This window comes from Miniopterus schreibersii (assembly GCF_964146895.1).
Source record: "Miniopterus schreibersii genome assembly, chromosome: 1".
Taxonomy (NCBI): Eukaryota; Metazoa; Chordata; class Mammalia; order Chiroptera; family Miniopteridae; genus Miniopterus; species Miniopterus schreibersii.
This window is the reverse complement of record NC_138101.1, coordinates 163430010-163445461: the sequence shown is the minus strand read 5'-3', so window position 1 is coordinate 163445461 and position 15452 is coordinate 163430010. Positions and strand designations below refer to the sequence as shown.

At 39.7% G+C, this 15452-nt stretch overlaps 1 protein-coding gene across 3 annotated transcripts in view; it reads right to left on the bottom strand.

The window, feature by feature from the left end:
- MAP2K5 (mitogen-activated protein kinase kinase 5) overlaps nucleotides 1–15452 on the bottom strand; it is a 238893-nt gene that overhangs the window by 44700 nt on the left and 178741 nt on the right. For all 3 annotated transcript variants that reach the window (XM_081134329.1, XM_081134330.1, XM_081134331.1), the window contains 2 exons: nucleotides 14108–14134; nucleotides 13763–13795 (listed from right to left, as the gene is read on the bottom strand). In XM_081134329.1, the coding sequence (XP_080990455.1) occupies nucleotides 13763–13795; nucleotides 14108–14134 (60 nt within the window). The remainder of the gene's footprint in view (nucleotides 1–13762; nucleotides 13796–14107; nucleotides 14135–15452) is intronic.

Below are 15452 nucleotides of genomic sequence, written 5' to 3'. Positions count from 1 at the left end.
ACCCTTAAATCAAGAGAGAACCAGCTGTTCGCTAAGTGAACATGGCAACCAGATGGCTGATAAAAAACACAAATTTAAATGAACAGGTCTCTAAAGGAATCTGTCTCTAGGTAATTGAAATTTGAGATTATAAAGATTTTCCCATTTTCATTTTCTCCTAAATATGTTTTAGAAGTTCCTCAGTATTGGGATAAGAGAGAAGGAGAACCAACGTTGTCATTAATATCAAAACCACCTTTCGTCTACCAATTTTTTGTCGTTTAAAAGATTTACATTAACTTAGGCATTTTCTAAATGTACGGCAAAGTTCTTGGTGTTTTATAAAATTCCTTGAACATAGGTAGAGAACTGGAAAATGCATGAATCTGTTAAACTGTATTTGCAAAACTGCTTCCTTTCTAAAGCCAGTGAACATCTATTTTTCTTTTTGTTCTGGATCTCTTGTTGGTGGTAAGCTATAGTCCAGAGCGTTACTTAGAGATGCCTATGTGAACAGTGCACACACCTGCTCGCTTGCACACCAACATCCACACCCATCTCACTTTTCAATAGTGCAGGCAGAGCAGCAAAAAAATGCTTGTCTCATACCGAAGGGATTTCATTTACGAAGTAAAATCTGCTATTGTCCTCTCTCTCTGTAGCCTCCCAATGCATTTCTATTGCTTTTTCATAAAACACTGCTGCAAATAATCAAGCATGACCATTGACATCCACGAGATTGAGTTTTAGGAACCATTAAATGAGCTCACCCTCGTGGGAAGCCTTCTGCTCAGGCTGGTCTAAAGGTAATTATTCAGCAATTCCTACCTGTGGTTTTACCTTGTCCCTATATAGTGTTTGAATTTCATACACTGGTAAGGTCAATTTTTTTTTTTCCTCAGGAGAAGTCCAGCTACATGTTTGATCCAGGACCTAAATTACAATGTTAATATACACATTGGTGTTTCACCAGGTTCTATGAGTAGAAGTGCTGATTAAAAGCAATCTTAAAGGGAGATCATACACTACATTAAAAAAAAACACAGGAAAATCTAGGAGAGAAAAATAACCCTTAATAGGCTCCTAAATGAAAGGAATTATTCCTCTTTTCATAGGCAAGGGGTTCATACTGAAACATCTGAACTACATCCACACACTGTTGAAGGGCAAGTGCCTGGCAGGTCCGTGTTCTGAAAAATCGACAAGCCATAACACTATCAAGCCAGACCCTGAGACTCAGTGAAAGCCAAAGTCCACATCGCCACCCTGTATGTCCTCCTGAATGTTCACTTGACTGTTAGTTAAAATAATTACTGCCATTTGCCACCTGCACTGCAAGCTACGGCTAAGGGGAGAAACAGAACTTCCAGCGGCTGGATGCTGCCGGAGTGCTGGCGGTATTTGCTTACACACTTTATAAACAGATTCGAAGGCTCTGTCAGCGGGACTCAAAGGCTGAGAATTATAAGTGAAATTGGGCCCTACCTGGTTCCATACAATAAACCCAGAGAGAAGACAATTTAAAGCTGGCTAAAGGAAATACAGTTTAAAATTAGTCAGTGTGAGAGGAACAAAGAGAGGGAGACAGGGAGGGAGGGAGGGAGAGGAAGTGAAAAAAATAGAACTACATACTGTGAAATGAACAAGTTCAGTTAGAATGTTCATCAGGATTTGGAAAATCATAATGCCATCTGCTACTCTGGACCTCAGAACATCAGGGATCTCGTGGGCCCAGACGCTTCCATTTCCAGAAGGAAGGAAGGAACTTGCACTCCCTGGAATGCTGCCTCCATTCTGGAATGAAGGCAACACCCCAGCCCACCCGTTTGTAATCTCTTTTGAGAACATCCACACTGCTCACAGATGGGTTTTCCCTGGTTTAGGGAAAATTAACGGTGGGCAAAATGATTGCAGCAACTAGGCAGCGAGGCAGAGCAGTGCCCCACCCGAGCTGCTGGGTAACTGACCCTGGCATCCAACGTGGGCTCTGGGTGTGTAGGTCCCATCATGGTGGATTAAATGAGCATTGTCCTACGGCTGGGTAAGACTTCACAATAGAGCAACACATGTTAAATGACAGCAGCCAAAACTGGCCCCACCAGGCAACTGCCCATTCACAGAATGCTATTCACAGGCCTCCACCAAGAAATTAATTCATTAATAATACATCAGGCTTCACGGACAATTCCAAGAAAACAATACAAAGCTTGTTGTTCAATGATTGCCTAAAGATGCAGAATTTTTCATAGTTAAAAAAAACAAACCCAAATCTATCTGACTTACTGAAATCAAAATCAAAGGGATGTTTATGCTAATATTTTGCTTAGTAAAAAAGAAAAAATGGAGAAAATCTATCCACTGAATTCACTCACTGCCACTAGGAAATAATATAAATACAGATTTTTTTCAATAGTAGCTGATAAAATCTGGTAACTGTGTATTAAAAAAAGAAAATTTTCCCATTTTAAGTGACTTTGTATATCCTTCAGACTCAGGAAAAATTTTGCTTTTAATTTGTTTCTTCTGTTACATTTTTAAAACTCACTTCCTTTCTTCCTCCTCCCTCCCAACAACTCATAAATATGAATTAAATATAATTATAAATGAACAGAACATTAACTTTTGGATTACTGCTGTGTTTTGGTAGAATGTTAATGTCATTTCTAAAGAAACAGTTATTACCAATAGAAAAAGTAATTACTAGAGAAATCATGGCCTTAATGCTAACCTATTTTCAATCTTCAAACCAGTCAAACTGCATCAATTTAAACATACTGGACTTTTCAAAGGAGGTATTAGATTTCTGAAGGTTGCCTTACATAAAAGAGGAATATCGGTTTTCAGGCTCCCAATTATATATTCCCAACACTATGAGACACGGGTCTAGTTAATATCACTGAAGGACAAGACTATTGTGTATCCACTTGGATTAACTTACCAAGTTTCTAATGCCTCAGTCATTAACTCATACAAGTTGCAAACATCATGAAATCCCATATCATCAATACCCATTTGTGCAAGTGGTTAGAGTATTAGTCACTATGGTTAGAGGCTCTGGGCTTGCACAGGTCTTTGGAGAGCTCAGGTCAGCATGTTTTGTCTCACTTTAAAACCTGCAGTTATGTGTCATGAAAGAAACAGGCCATCCTTAGGATACTGGGAGGAGAGATGGGGTGGTGGTAGTCCTTTTATTTTCTGCTAACTTCAGATGCCAGAATTACGGACCAAGTCCCTCAGGCAAAAAATGGATGGATATTACTCCCTCAAGAAGGTTAATACCACTTTTTGAATCCCAGGGAGGTACTATTAGGCAACCCCTCTCATGCCCCCACACCCCACCCTTACAGAGCACCTGCTATAGTCACAGCCCAGCGGTTTCTCAGTTAACCAGCCCTCAGTTAACCTGGCCAGGAATGAGTGATTCTGTATGAATTCATTTTTTAAGATAACAGTGGTTTAGAGCTTTACCACTTATATATATATTTAATTTATATATATTTAACTAATATATACAAGACTTAATCTTCTATATATATAAATTTTTCTAAAAGGACTCAAGCTCCTCCCTGCTAACTTAAAGAGAATATGACAAACAGAATTTAATTCTTTCTTAAAGATATGGAGTCATTCTGACAGACAGCGTAACTGCACTGTGTTGCAATGTACCTATGCCCTTGGGGCATGTCTGCAATGCTTTCTATGTTGTCTTCTTTTATAGCTCTTAAAATAATCTCTCCCTTTGATGCCAAAATGTTCAGCTGTCACTTTTTGCTGCCATCAAGGTCAATTAGAATATAGTAGAAAGAGCCCTACTGCCACCCAGTTTCCTCATCTGTAAAACAGAGTGTGTGGGAAAGCAACATGACATGAGGAAAACTTGGGGAAACATCTTGTAAACCATAAAGGCTAAGACTAGGCTTCTGAATTTCGATAAAGGATCACATACATCACTAAGTACCTCCTCGTCATAGTCCACTACATTTTGGATTTGTTTTTCCAAGGTCTTGAAAAAACAAGCAGTAAGTTCTTACAATTACACATAAATTTCACTTAACGAGTATTTATGAGTGACTACTGTAAATGTGCAGCACTAGGAAGATAGAAATGAAAAGCTCAGGAACTTAGTCTAGTTGATAAACTTCTTATAACTGGTCTGAAACAGGGAGTAACATAGTTTTCAATGAGACACTTGGTGCTCTCCTATGAACAGAGTGCTAATCACCTCTTCCCATGAAGTGCGTGTGCCCCATCTCAATGAGGGTCTGACTGTCCAAGCCGTGTGCTTCATCTCTGACCCCACCTCCCCTTCATTCACTTCTCACCAAATCCAGTTTATTCTATCTCTTAAATACCTTTCAAACACACTAAAGCTGTCCTAATTAAAACTCTCATAATTTCTGATCAGAACTATAGCTTCCTAACTGTCCCTCCCAATAATCCATTTTCCACAACCTTGTCTGAGTGATTTTTCTAAAACATGAATCTGGTTCTGTTGAGCCTCTGCTTAAAACTTTCAGTCCCCCTTTCCACCACTCCCACCAGAAATGCCTCCAGGCACAGTGTGTAAAGATCCTATGAAATGTGGGCCTTGCTTCATCTCTTAATACTTTGCCAAGCACTGCAGCCATAGTCAATTCCTGCAGGGGCTTCAAGTATCTCTGAGGCTAACTCCTGCTGGCCCTTCGGGCTCCCCTTCCCCTTCTCCCTTTCTTTGGTACAGTATTATCTCCTCCATTATCAGCTCTTTTCTCTGTGTTTCCTCGAGCACCTTGTCCATAATTTTATTATAGAATTTATATAGCTGCAAACATAATTAAATAACGTATCAGAAATACCCATTTATGTGAGTGGGTAAAACGATAGTCACCATGCTCCTCTGAGATCTCAGGCCATCAAGTCTCATACCACTTACACTACCTGCAGTTTAAAGCGATGTTATGTATGACTGTTTCCTGGTCTGCCTCCCTGACTAGAGCAGAAACTCTTTCGTAGTAGCAACTACAACTTCATCATTCCCTAGCTCTGGGATTAATACAGGTTGATTTTTTTGGCCAATAATCAATGGTTTTCAAAATATAATCTATGGAATTCTAAGGGCTTTTATGTGGGTGCCAGGGGTGGGGTGCAGATAGGGTGGATATCTAAGTCTCCTACCCTCTGATCAAACTAGCACGAAAGGCTTCAAAGCCCCCTAAAATATATTAAAAACTTTTGTATGTTAAAGGACACCATCAAAAAAGTGAATAGGAAAATCCATAAAATGAGAGAAAAAAATTTAGTATAGTCCTGGCTATATAAAGAACTCTTACAACTCAGTAATAAAAAGACAAATAACCCAATTTAAAGATGGACAGTGGATCTGAATAGATATATCTCCAAGAAGATATTCAAAATGGCCAACAAGAACACAAAAATATGCTCAACATCATTAATCATAAGGGAAATGTAAATTAAAACAATAATGAGAGACTATGTCACATCTATTAGGATGACTATAATCAAATAAGCAGAAAATAACAAGTGTTGACAAGAATGTGGAGAAATTGCTGGTGGGAACTTAATGTGGTATAGTTGTTGTGAAATACAGTTTGGGAGTTTATCAGGGTTAAATATAAAATTTTCATATGACCTAGCAATTTCACTCCTAGGTACATAGCCAAGAGAATTGAAAATACATGTTCATACAAAAACTTGTACACAAATGTTCATGGCAGTATTATCCATAATAGCCAAACAGTGGAAACAGCCCAAATGTTCAATGACTGATGAACAGATAAACAAAATGTGATATATCCATACAATGGAATATTATTCAGCCATAAATAGAAATGAGATACTAATAAATGCTATAACATGAACATATCTTGAAAATATTACGTTAAATTAATGGAATCATACAAAACAAGCTAGATAATGTATGGCCCAATTTATGTGAAATGCCCACAATAAGGAAATCCTTAGAAACAAAAAATAGATTAGTTAGTGGTTGTCAGGAATTAGAGAGGAGAGAGGAATGACTGACTCTTAACAGGTACTGGGCTTCTTTTTGGAGTGATGGAAATGTTCTGGGACTGGGCTGTATACTTCAAAGGAGTGAGTTTCATGTTATGTGAATTTTATTTCGATAAAATAATTTCAAAGGAAAATAACCAGAAATGAGTTTCTCTATGATGGCCTCTGTACTTAGCTGCTGTATTACAGGACAGAGGTCCTTTTCAGCTGGATAGATGGGCCTCAGTAGAAGAAAAGACAAACTTAGACCACATTCCATTTTGTGTAGGACTAGCCCTGTTAGAAAAATCCCTATTTTTATTACTTCAAAGAACATTTCCTAAGATCCTGTTTGGGCCATGTGTTACCAGGTGCTGGGATAAATCTCTGTGCTGGATGACTTCAGGAAATAAATTTGATTCAGTATGATTAAAAACTATAATAAAGCTTTACAAACAATGCTATGGTGAATTCTGCCTAGCACTGGGCAGGAATGTGGTAGGATGGAAGAGGTGGGAAGGTAACAAAGAGCTTCAAAGAGGAGATGCCACTTGGGCTGGGCCTTAAAGGATGCTCAGGCACACAAAGTGGAAAAGGCCATTCCAAGCAAATGGAGGAACACAACTATAGGTGTGAAAGTGGGGCAGCTTTGAAGAATGACGATTGACCCCAAGTGAGGCGGAAAAGAACATGGGTGATTCTCAAATGCCGTGCTAAGAAGTTTAGATATTACCCTATATGCAGGGGGATCCCTGGAAGGCTTAATAGGCTGAGATCTGTATGTTTTAAAAGATAATTCTGTGGAGGCTGGGACTGTAAGAGAAACAAGGCAGAGAGAGAAAAGCTTAGGAGCTTTTTAATAATGTGGTCACAATGCAGCCTCTTCTCCCCCTTGTCCCTGTCCCACTCAGTTTCCTCACCCCTTCATGTGTCACCTGCGTCTAGAGCAGAGACGCCAGCTGCCTCTTGGTTGCCTGGCATACGTGGAAGTGTCTGTGTGATTACGCGCCACCCTCTTCACTGAGCTGCCCGGTGGGGGCTGGCATCAACTGCTCCCAGCACAGGACACGTTTGCTGGCATTCTAGAACATGTCGGAGGAGCCATGTCTCAGTGAAGAGCCCATGTGGGGCCTCTTGGGAGTTCAGGTGGGGTGGAGGATTGTCCCTACGCATAATGACTCTTTTTAGTACTACTGTAACGATGTACGTGTGCCAGCCAGGCAGATGAGTAAATAGTGGTGGCTCTTTTATGTCTTCATTAAGTTTTATGATTAAATAGAGTCATAAGAGCTCACAGAGGCAGACTTTTATAAATGGAATTTTGTAATGATGGGCTATTAAATATATTTTTGGCCAAGAGAGTCTGTTTGCACCTTGAACAAACCCACTTTACTCCTCGTTACTGAGGACCCAAGGCCAACACCCCCCCACCTTCCTCCTCTTCCTGCCCGTCACTCAGGGGGCCACTTCCTTTCCATCATCCTCCCCACATCCCTACTGTGGCACTCCCGACAATCCCCTCCCCCAGCTACCGGCCTTCAGGGAAAGCCAGCGTCTCTCCCGCCTCTCCCACGGGGGCGCAAAGGTCTTCTTCTTAGAACTATGTTTGCCGGGCTCTACCTGCCCACGGCCTGGAACCTGGCCTGGAACCCTGGCATGGTTATGGGATTCCACTATCTCTTTATCTATTGGGATGATCATGGGATTTTTGTCTTTTATTCTATTGATATGATGTATGAATTCTCAAATATTAGATCAACCTAGCATTTGTGGGATAAATTCCACTTGGTTATAATGTAACATTCTTATAAGTACTGCTGGATTTGGTTTTGCTGGCATTTTCTTGAGGATTTTTGCATTTATATATTGATAAGGGTAATTAGTCAGTAGTTTTATTTTCTTTTGAAGTCTCTGTCTTGCTTTGGTATAGGGTAATACAGGCCTCATAGAAGAAGTTAGAAAGTGTTTCCTCCTATTTTTTGGAAATGTTTGAGAAGTACTGATGTTAAATTTTCTTTAAAATTTGGTAGAATTCACCTGTGAAGCCATACGGTCCTGAGCTTTCCTTTGTGGGAAGTTTAAAAAAAATCATTGTTATAAGTCTACTCAGACTTTATATTTCTTCTTGTGTCAGTATTGGTGGTTCACGGTTTTCTAGGAGTTTACCCATTTCATCTAGGCCATCTATTTTGGCATACAACTGTTCATAGATGGTAGTAAGGTGCCTACTTTCATTCCTGATTTTAGCCATTTAAGTCCTCTCTCTCTCTTTTGTTAATTTTGTTGACTTATTTTCAAAGAACCAACTTTTGGTTTTATTTTCTCTGTTGTTTTTCTGTTCTCTATTTCATTTATTTCCACTCTAATTTTATTATTTCCTTCCTTCTGCTTGCTTTGAATATAGTTTATTCTTTTTCTAGTTTAAAGTAGAGGTTAGGTTGTTGATTTGAGATATTTCTTCTTTTTTAATTTATAAGAATTTACAGCTAAAAATTTCCCTCTGAGCCCTGTTTTTGCTGCATCCCATAAGTTTTGGTATACTGTGCTTTCATTTTTGTTCATCTCAGAGTACTTTCTAATTTCCCTTATGATTTTGTCTTTGTTAAATTTGTTTTATGGCAGCATATTGTCTCCACGTATCTGTGAATTTCTCTAATTTCCTTCTATTATTGATTACTTCTGTTTTCTACCACCTGGACCCCTTGGCTCCTTGGCCAGTTGTCCTTTCAGTTTCCATACTCTGTATATGCCACTGATCTCTATGAAAGCCCTGCTCTGTGTTCATCTTCCTTAGAGTAGGAAGAGTTAAACTTTCCATCAGACCCACCCAGATGTTCTACACAGAGGGCTGGCTATACATGCCATGCCCAAGACTAAACCTACCTACTTTCTGTCCTCATCAGGGAAGAACAATCAGTATAACTTCAAATTATTCAGCTAGCATCTTAAACAATCAAGTCCATTATTTGTCTATACACTGGCCCAATGGTAGGCCACTGCTGACCACTAAACATTAGTGCTTCTATTTCAGAACCATTTCCGTATTTTACAAACCTTGTAGTTAGCTCTTAGTAGAAAATCAACACTTTCATGTAAAAGATACTTCTGATTGGGTATAAAACATGACTTACATGAATTCACTTTTTACTAGCAAAATGAATAAACGGAAGTATAAATCAGGGATTTGCTAACTGTCCTGCTAAGCACCTACAGATGTTAGACTGAAATTTATTTTTAGCTGTTATATACCTGAAACATATATATACTCAAAGTAATAATCTATTTTTCTGGTTGTCATATTTTAGACCATCTGAACATTCTGCCAACACATCTAAGAACTCAAAAGTGATTCACGAGAAAGTTTCCAGACCTTCTATCTGACATTTACTTCTTTCCTTTCTTGACCTAGCAAACTTCTACTCATCCTAGCTTAAATGTCACCTCTCCTGAGGGGCATCTCCTAATGCACCCCCAGAACAAACCCTCCTGTCTCGGAGTTGTATAGTATGCACCCTACAATAAAATAGTTATTCACTTCTGTGTCCATATCTTTTCCAAGGCTATGGATCATTTGGGGGCAGGTCAAGGGGGATGTCCTCACTTCAGTCATTGCAACTCCCAGCACCTCAATCCACTGATGGCCCCCACTACCTGGCTCCAGCCAGTCTGGCATTTGGTGACTCAGATATCACGGCTGTATTTTTACCTGTCACACCACCAGTGTGGCCAGCCCTTGGCTGATAGTCAAACTGGGAGCCCAAACATTGGGGAGAGTGTTTGATAGCTACACAGCCTCCTGAGTACCAACACATATTGGCCCAGGATGTGGGACTGTACTTCTGCCTTCCTACGTTGACTCACAGACCCAGTTTGCAGTTGGCCTAGGTACCTTGCCTAGAAGTCCAGTTCTCTCTAGGCTTGGAGGCTATTCTGACCATGGTCTAGACATTCAACTTGGGCTAATATACAGTGGGTGCTTTTAATAAGTATCTGCTGAATGAACGAACGTAAGCCCATACATTTTACTTCATTAAAGAGGGGTCCGAGTACTGTCTCTCTTTTCAGATGAGTGTGTTTGATCTTACACATACTACTTAGGTATCTGATTTCATCTGTCACTTTTAGTTTTGCTAGGGTCACTACCAGGAGTGCAAAGACTGAAGACAGATGGTTAGATTGCTGGGGCAGCAGGTAGTCACTGACAAGAATGGGGAGTGACCATAGAAAACGGGGAATCACAAGAGAGAACAGAGGAAAAACACCAAGCAGAGCAGCATAACCATGTAGGACCATTTAGCCTGGGAGCAAATGGCTCTATACACCTCAAGAGGCCTAATCCCATCACTGAGTGTCAAGGCCAAACACAAAGGCAAAATGGTTGGTAAAGTCAATAAAAGAACAAGGCAAGCACCATACAATTCTATAGCTCTGGAGGGCATTGATACATCCAAGTACCATGCTCAATGACCTGAGTCATCAAGGAAAGGTTAAATGATATTTAGTACACTCTGTCAACAGGCTGCCAAGAGCAAATACATTTTAGAAACATTTCTTTCTAAAAATGCAAATTTTCTCATTGATGTTAGAGCTTCCAGTAGTAAATTGCAGTTATCGAGACAATTAGGGCCACCTTATTATCCAAAGAAATCAGATGGCTAAAGCATCACGGCACACAGACACACATCACTTACAACAGACCAGGTACTCAGGGGCTTAGAGATGGCCTGATTAAAACCTGAGGGTTTTAAAGTAAGTTCTTTTAAGAGAAGCAACTCTAAGTCATCAGATGGTATCTTTAAGACATCACTCATATTCTGAGTTAGCTAGCTCCAAGCCAGATTAAACTCCACCCAACAAAATGAAACTGGATTGCCCAGATTTCTAATTGGAGCTTGATTCTCCGGTTACCTTGGCTACCCTTCTAGTTCCTATTCTGTGGTCCAAGATTCATGTTCATGATTCTTACTCCTCCATTTAACTACTGGTGTCATCTCTTTGGACACCTGGTGTCTGACTCTGGCTTTGTCCCACGATGCCACCTCCTGACTCCCAGACTGGCTCTGACATTCACTTCTGTTGACTCCAGGGCTGGCTCCTGCCCACTTGGTCTTGTTTTACTACTTCTTTATGCTTTGCCAGGCTATGCCAGGAGGTCAAGCTGCATCCACATGATAATGAAGTATGTTACACTGGGCTTTGCTTGGCTATTTCGTATATGACTCCAAATACACTGATCTTGTTTGAATTAGGCTCCCTTAAAGGTGGAACTTTTTGATCTGACTTTTCTCTAACATAAATAGTATGCACTACCATTGAATATCCTTTTCACAATGGAATATATCTCATGCCCAAGGAGTAAAATGGCTCAAATCCTGGCTGGTTATATTAACTCAGGAATAAAAGCCCTAAAAGTCAGATGCAAATGAAGATAGTTAATTGCCATTTAAGATCTAAAAGGGCAGTCTTAGTCCTAAAAAGCCATTACAAAAGAGGTTCTCACATTTTTTAAAAAAATATATCTTTATTGATTTCAGAGAGAGGAAAGGAAGGGGAGAGAGAGAGATAGAAACATCAATAATGAGAGAGTCACTGATTGGCTGCCTAGACTGCAACCCGGGCATGTGCCCTGACCAGGAATCAAACCCCGATCTCCTGGATCCTAGGTCGATGCTCAACGGCTGAGTCACACCTGGCTGGGCGGTTCTCACACTTTAATATGCAAAGAGTTACTTAGGAAGCTAGTAAAGATGTAGAATCCTGGGCTCCATCTCTAAAATGTCTAATTCAGTGATCTGGGTGCAGGAATCTGCATTTTTAACAAGAGCCTGAGGTATACCTAATGCAGTTAGCCCTTGGACTACCGTTTAATAAACACTGTATCACAGCAATGAGAAATCTGAAAACATGGTACAAGCACAGTAATTAAAGGACCCCACCAATTCTCTCTCTCATAGAAGCTATGATGCACCTTGCCTAAAGGTCATCTGGCCAATTCTTTCCTAACACTTATTACTAAACATCAGCTCAGTGCCAAGACCAACTTATGTTTGTTCTGGTGGAGACAATGTAAAATTTCCAAGTTTCCATAGAGAAGATATTTTAATATGTTTTTAGAGCAAGTGGGAATAGGTGTCTAACTTATATTTTTATACAGGAGGAAATAAAGAAACACATACGATTTAAGTTACATGCACTTGTGCTTCCTCACAGAGACCTTCCCTCCTTAGACAGAACACCTGCCTATGATAGTTTCAAGAGTCTCAGGATTTTGCCCACATTGAAAAAGTAAAATATTTTAAATTTAGTATCAATCACTACTACTTTAAATAAGGAATGAAAATATCCATTTGATCCAGAAAACCTTCCAATTAGCCCTCCAGCAACACATACATAATTGGTGAGGAGCATCTGTACCTGACCGGTCTGATGCCAGGAGCCTGGCGGAACAAGAACAGTGGAGCCCAGGAAGAGTGGCCGGCTGTGCATTTGACTGGACAGGCCAGGTTTCCCTGGGCACATCCCCAAAGAGTCCTGGAGGGGAACCTCAGGAAAATCAGTTTATTTGGGAGGATTCCGATGGGGATATCTTTTGGAATATGCTTTTGGAATCTAAGATGACATAAGATACTGATGAGCTATTAGATCTAGGAGGCCTGTTTGATATTTGAGATAATGGGGGCTCCATTTGTTTCAGGACGATGCCTTCATTTTTGCACCAACATGGTTTATGGCTTGCAGGGGATATATGGACCGACTGATGCAACCATTAAGGATGTTAGAGCCTCATTCTTACTGTTATTGGGATATGTGCACGCGTTTGTTTTTTTCCTAGGAGGATCTTTATTTTTTCTCCCAAATCTCATAACTGGTTATGCAGATGTTTAATTGAGAGGAATAATTATGAATTACGACTTTTTTTTTTCCTTTCAAACTTTCCTATCCGACTCATTTATCGCCTTCACTACAAGTGCTTTAAATATTGTAAAATTAAAGTTAAAAAAATAAACATTGCGAGTAGGTAAGCCCAAGTCTAGAAAAACTCAGTTTAAAAAAAATATTAATGTTTCTTAATTGAGAGCCTGTGTACTGCAAGACCGCTAATTGACAGAAAAAAAGGAATTTAAGGTCAGAATAAAAAGTAGACAAAGTTGACTGAGAAAGAAATACAGGCAGATTAAGTCCATGGAGGCAAAGGGACAGTGGAACTCCATGGCTAAGGATGGCCAGAGGCAGGATGACTTAAAATGTGAGAATACTGGTTAAAGGCACAAGAAGTTAGGACTGTATTCTGAGGAAAATGCCTAATTAGGAAATTAAAGCAGAATTGTTGACCTAGAGCTTCTAAACACTTTCTATCACTCTGGTGTGCTTTGGGTAAATAAAGCAAGGAAGACAAATTTCATCCGGCTTCTGTTTGCTGTTCAACTCTGACCCTTGCCTACTGAATGACTTCAAATATCTGTTACAGACAAAAATGATACCACTTTAATTTCCGGCTCCATCCCCATCTGGCCAGGGAGAGGGTAAATTAATATGATCATGTTGTGTCTTTAGGGCTCCTGATACCCCCGAGGATGAGCCTGTGGGACAGTCTGTTTTGGCAGCGATTCTCAGCCAGACTCAGAAGAGCAGGATTCAGGACAAGGCCAGTTCACGTAACACAGCTCAGAGCCATACAACACAACTTGCTCTGAGGATGTTGGGCATTGTGCTTCATTAGGAAACAAAATATAAGCTTTCCACACCATTAGGAATGACTTTAGGAGTGAAAGCACATAAGACGATGCCTCACCTCATCAACAATGCACTGCAGAAGCTGGAGAGGCTGCAATGGGGAAGAAGAGAGGAAAAAGTATTAGCCTCTATGCAATATCTTTACAGTGGAGTGGAAAGAAAAAATCATTAATGCAATAAAATATAGCAAGATTAATCAACAACAGCAAACTCTTATAAAAACATTGATGCTCAGGATGTTCTATTATTTTCTAATGGTACCTAATCTAATACAGGCAGTTAAAGGTTTGCATTTTCTTCAAAATGCAATTTGCTAAGTTTAAAACAAGGCATTCAAGCATGCAAAGAGAGCAGCCATCAGGAAAAAGAAAAGTGAATTTTTTTCTGAACTCATAAAGCTTACCATTAAAGATCCCTGGTTTTTCTGAATCTGAAAAAAGGCAATATGTAATTAGCATGTCATAATCAAAATGACTCACTTGGACACATTATGATCACTGAGAGAAAATTATTGCATTGCTGGTGGCAATTTGTGGGCATGTGTTAACACAATTTACATAATGAAAATACACAAATGTTAATAGCTCGCTTCTCATTTATAGGCGAAAGTCAGCAGAATGTTAATTTCACACAACACTTTTTAGTACCCTCCAGGTTGTATTAGAATAGGGAGGAAAACCATAATCCATTTCAAAAGGCTGTTTACGATTCAGATATAAATAATGTTTTATATTGCTAGATTGTGAACACTGGGCTTAATGTTGCAATCATTGCTAATGTTATGAAGCTCACTCTTTTTAAATTAAAAACCGATTTATTTAAAATTGAAATTAAATCATAGTCAGAAATTAGAATTTTGGATTCCTGCCAGTGTTTGCTCACAATCCCCTATTTTGTGAAGAAAACTTTAATTATATGGTTGAAGTATTTGTCTCTAACTCAGGAGTGGGATGAAGACTCCACCTTTTCCAAAGTTCCTTCAGCCTGTTTCCAGGGCAGCAATGCTCTCTGGGAAAACCAAATCCATGCAAGTTTTATACTGTTTTTCAGGGGATAAAGGAGAGTGAAGTAAGAAATGCCTGGTCCCAATCAACATTCTAAAGGCAAGCTGCTCACACATCTAACACTGATAACCATCTCTCTTAGAAAGTTACTAAAATATGACACCAGATAAATAAAACATCCACTGTAATTAAAGTATTAAAACCTTCAATGCCCCCCCTGATGCCTGCCATTATTATAAACTCAATGAAAATGGAGTCCCAGGTACTAAATTTCCTAAGAAGGAAAATTTCAGAAATGAAATACAACTGATGGGTCAGTTGGTTGCTGGCATAACTGAGATGCAACCAGTTGGTAAAATATAGGAAAACCAGTAATAGGCCCCCATATGTTTTTTTTAAATCCTCACCTGAGGATACGTTTATTGATTTTAGAGAGAGAAAGGGAGGGAAGGAGAGAAGAAGAGAAAGAGAAACATTGATTGGTTGCCTCTGGTACTTGACAGAACCTGCGGCCTAGGTATGTGCCCTGACCAGAAATTGAACCTGAGACCATTCAGTGTATGGGACAATGCTCCAACCATCTGAGCCACACAGGCCAGGCCCCCCCCTTTATGTTTTCAATGGTGCTTTTAAAAGTTCTTTCACATACACATTCTCATTTGATCTGCACAACCACCCTGAGGTTGGCAGGGACGATCAATCATCTCTGTTCTATGATGGGAAAACTGGGCCTCCCAAAAGACG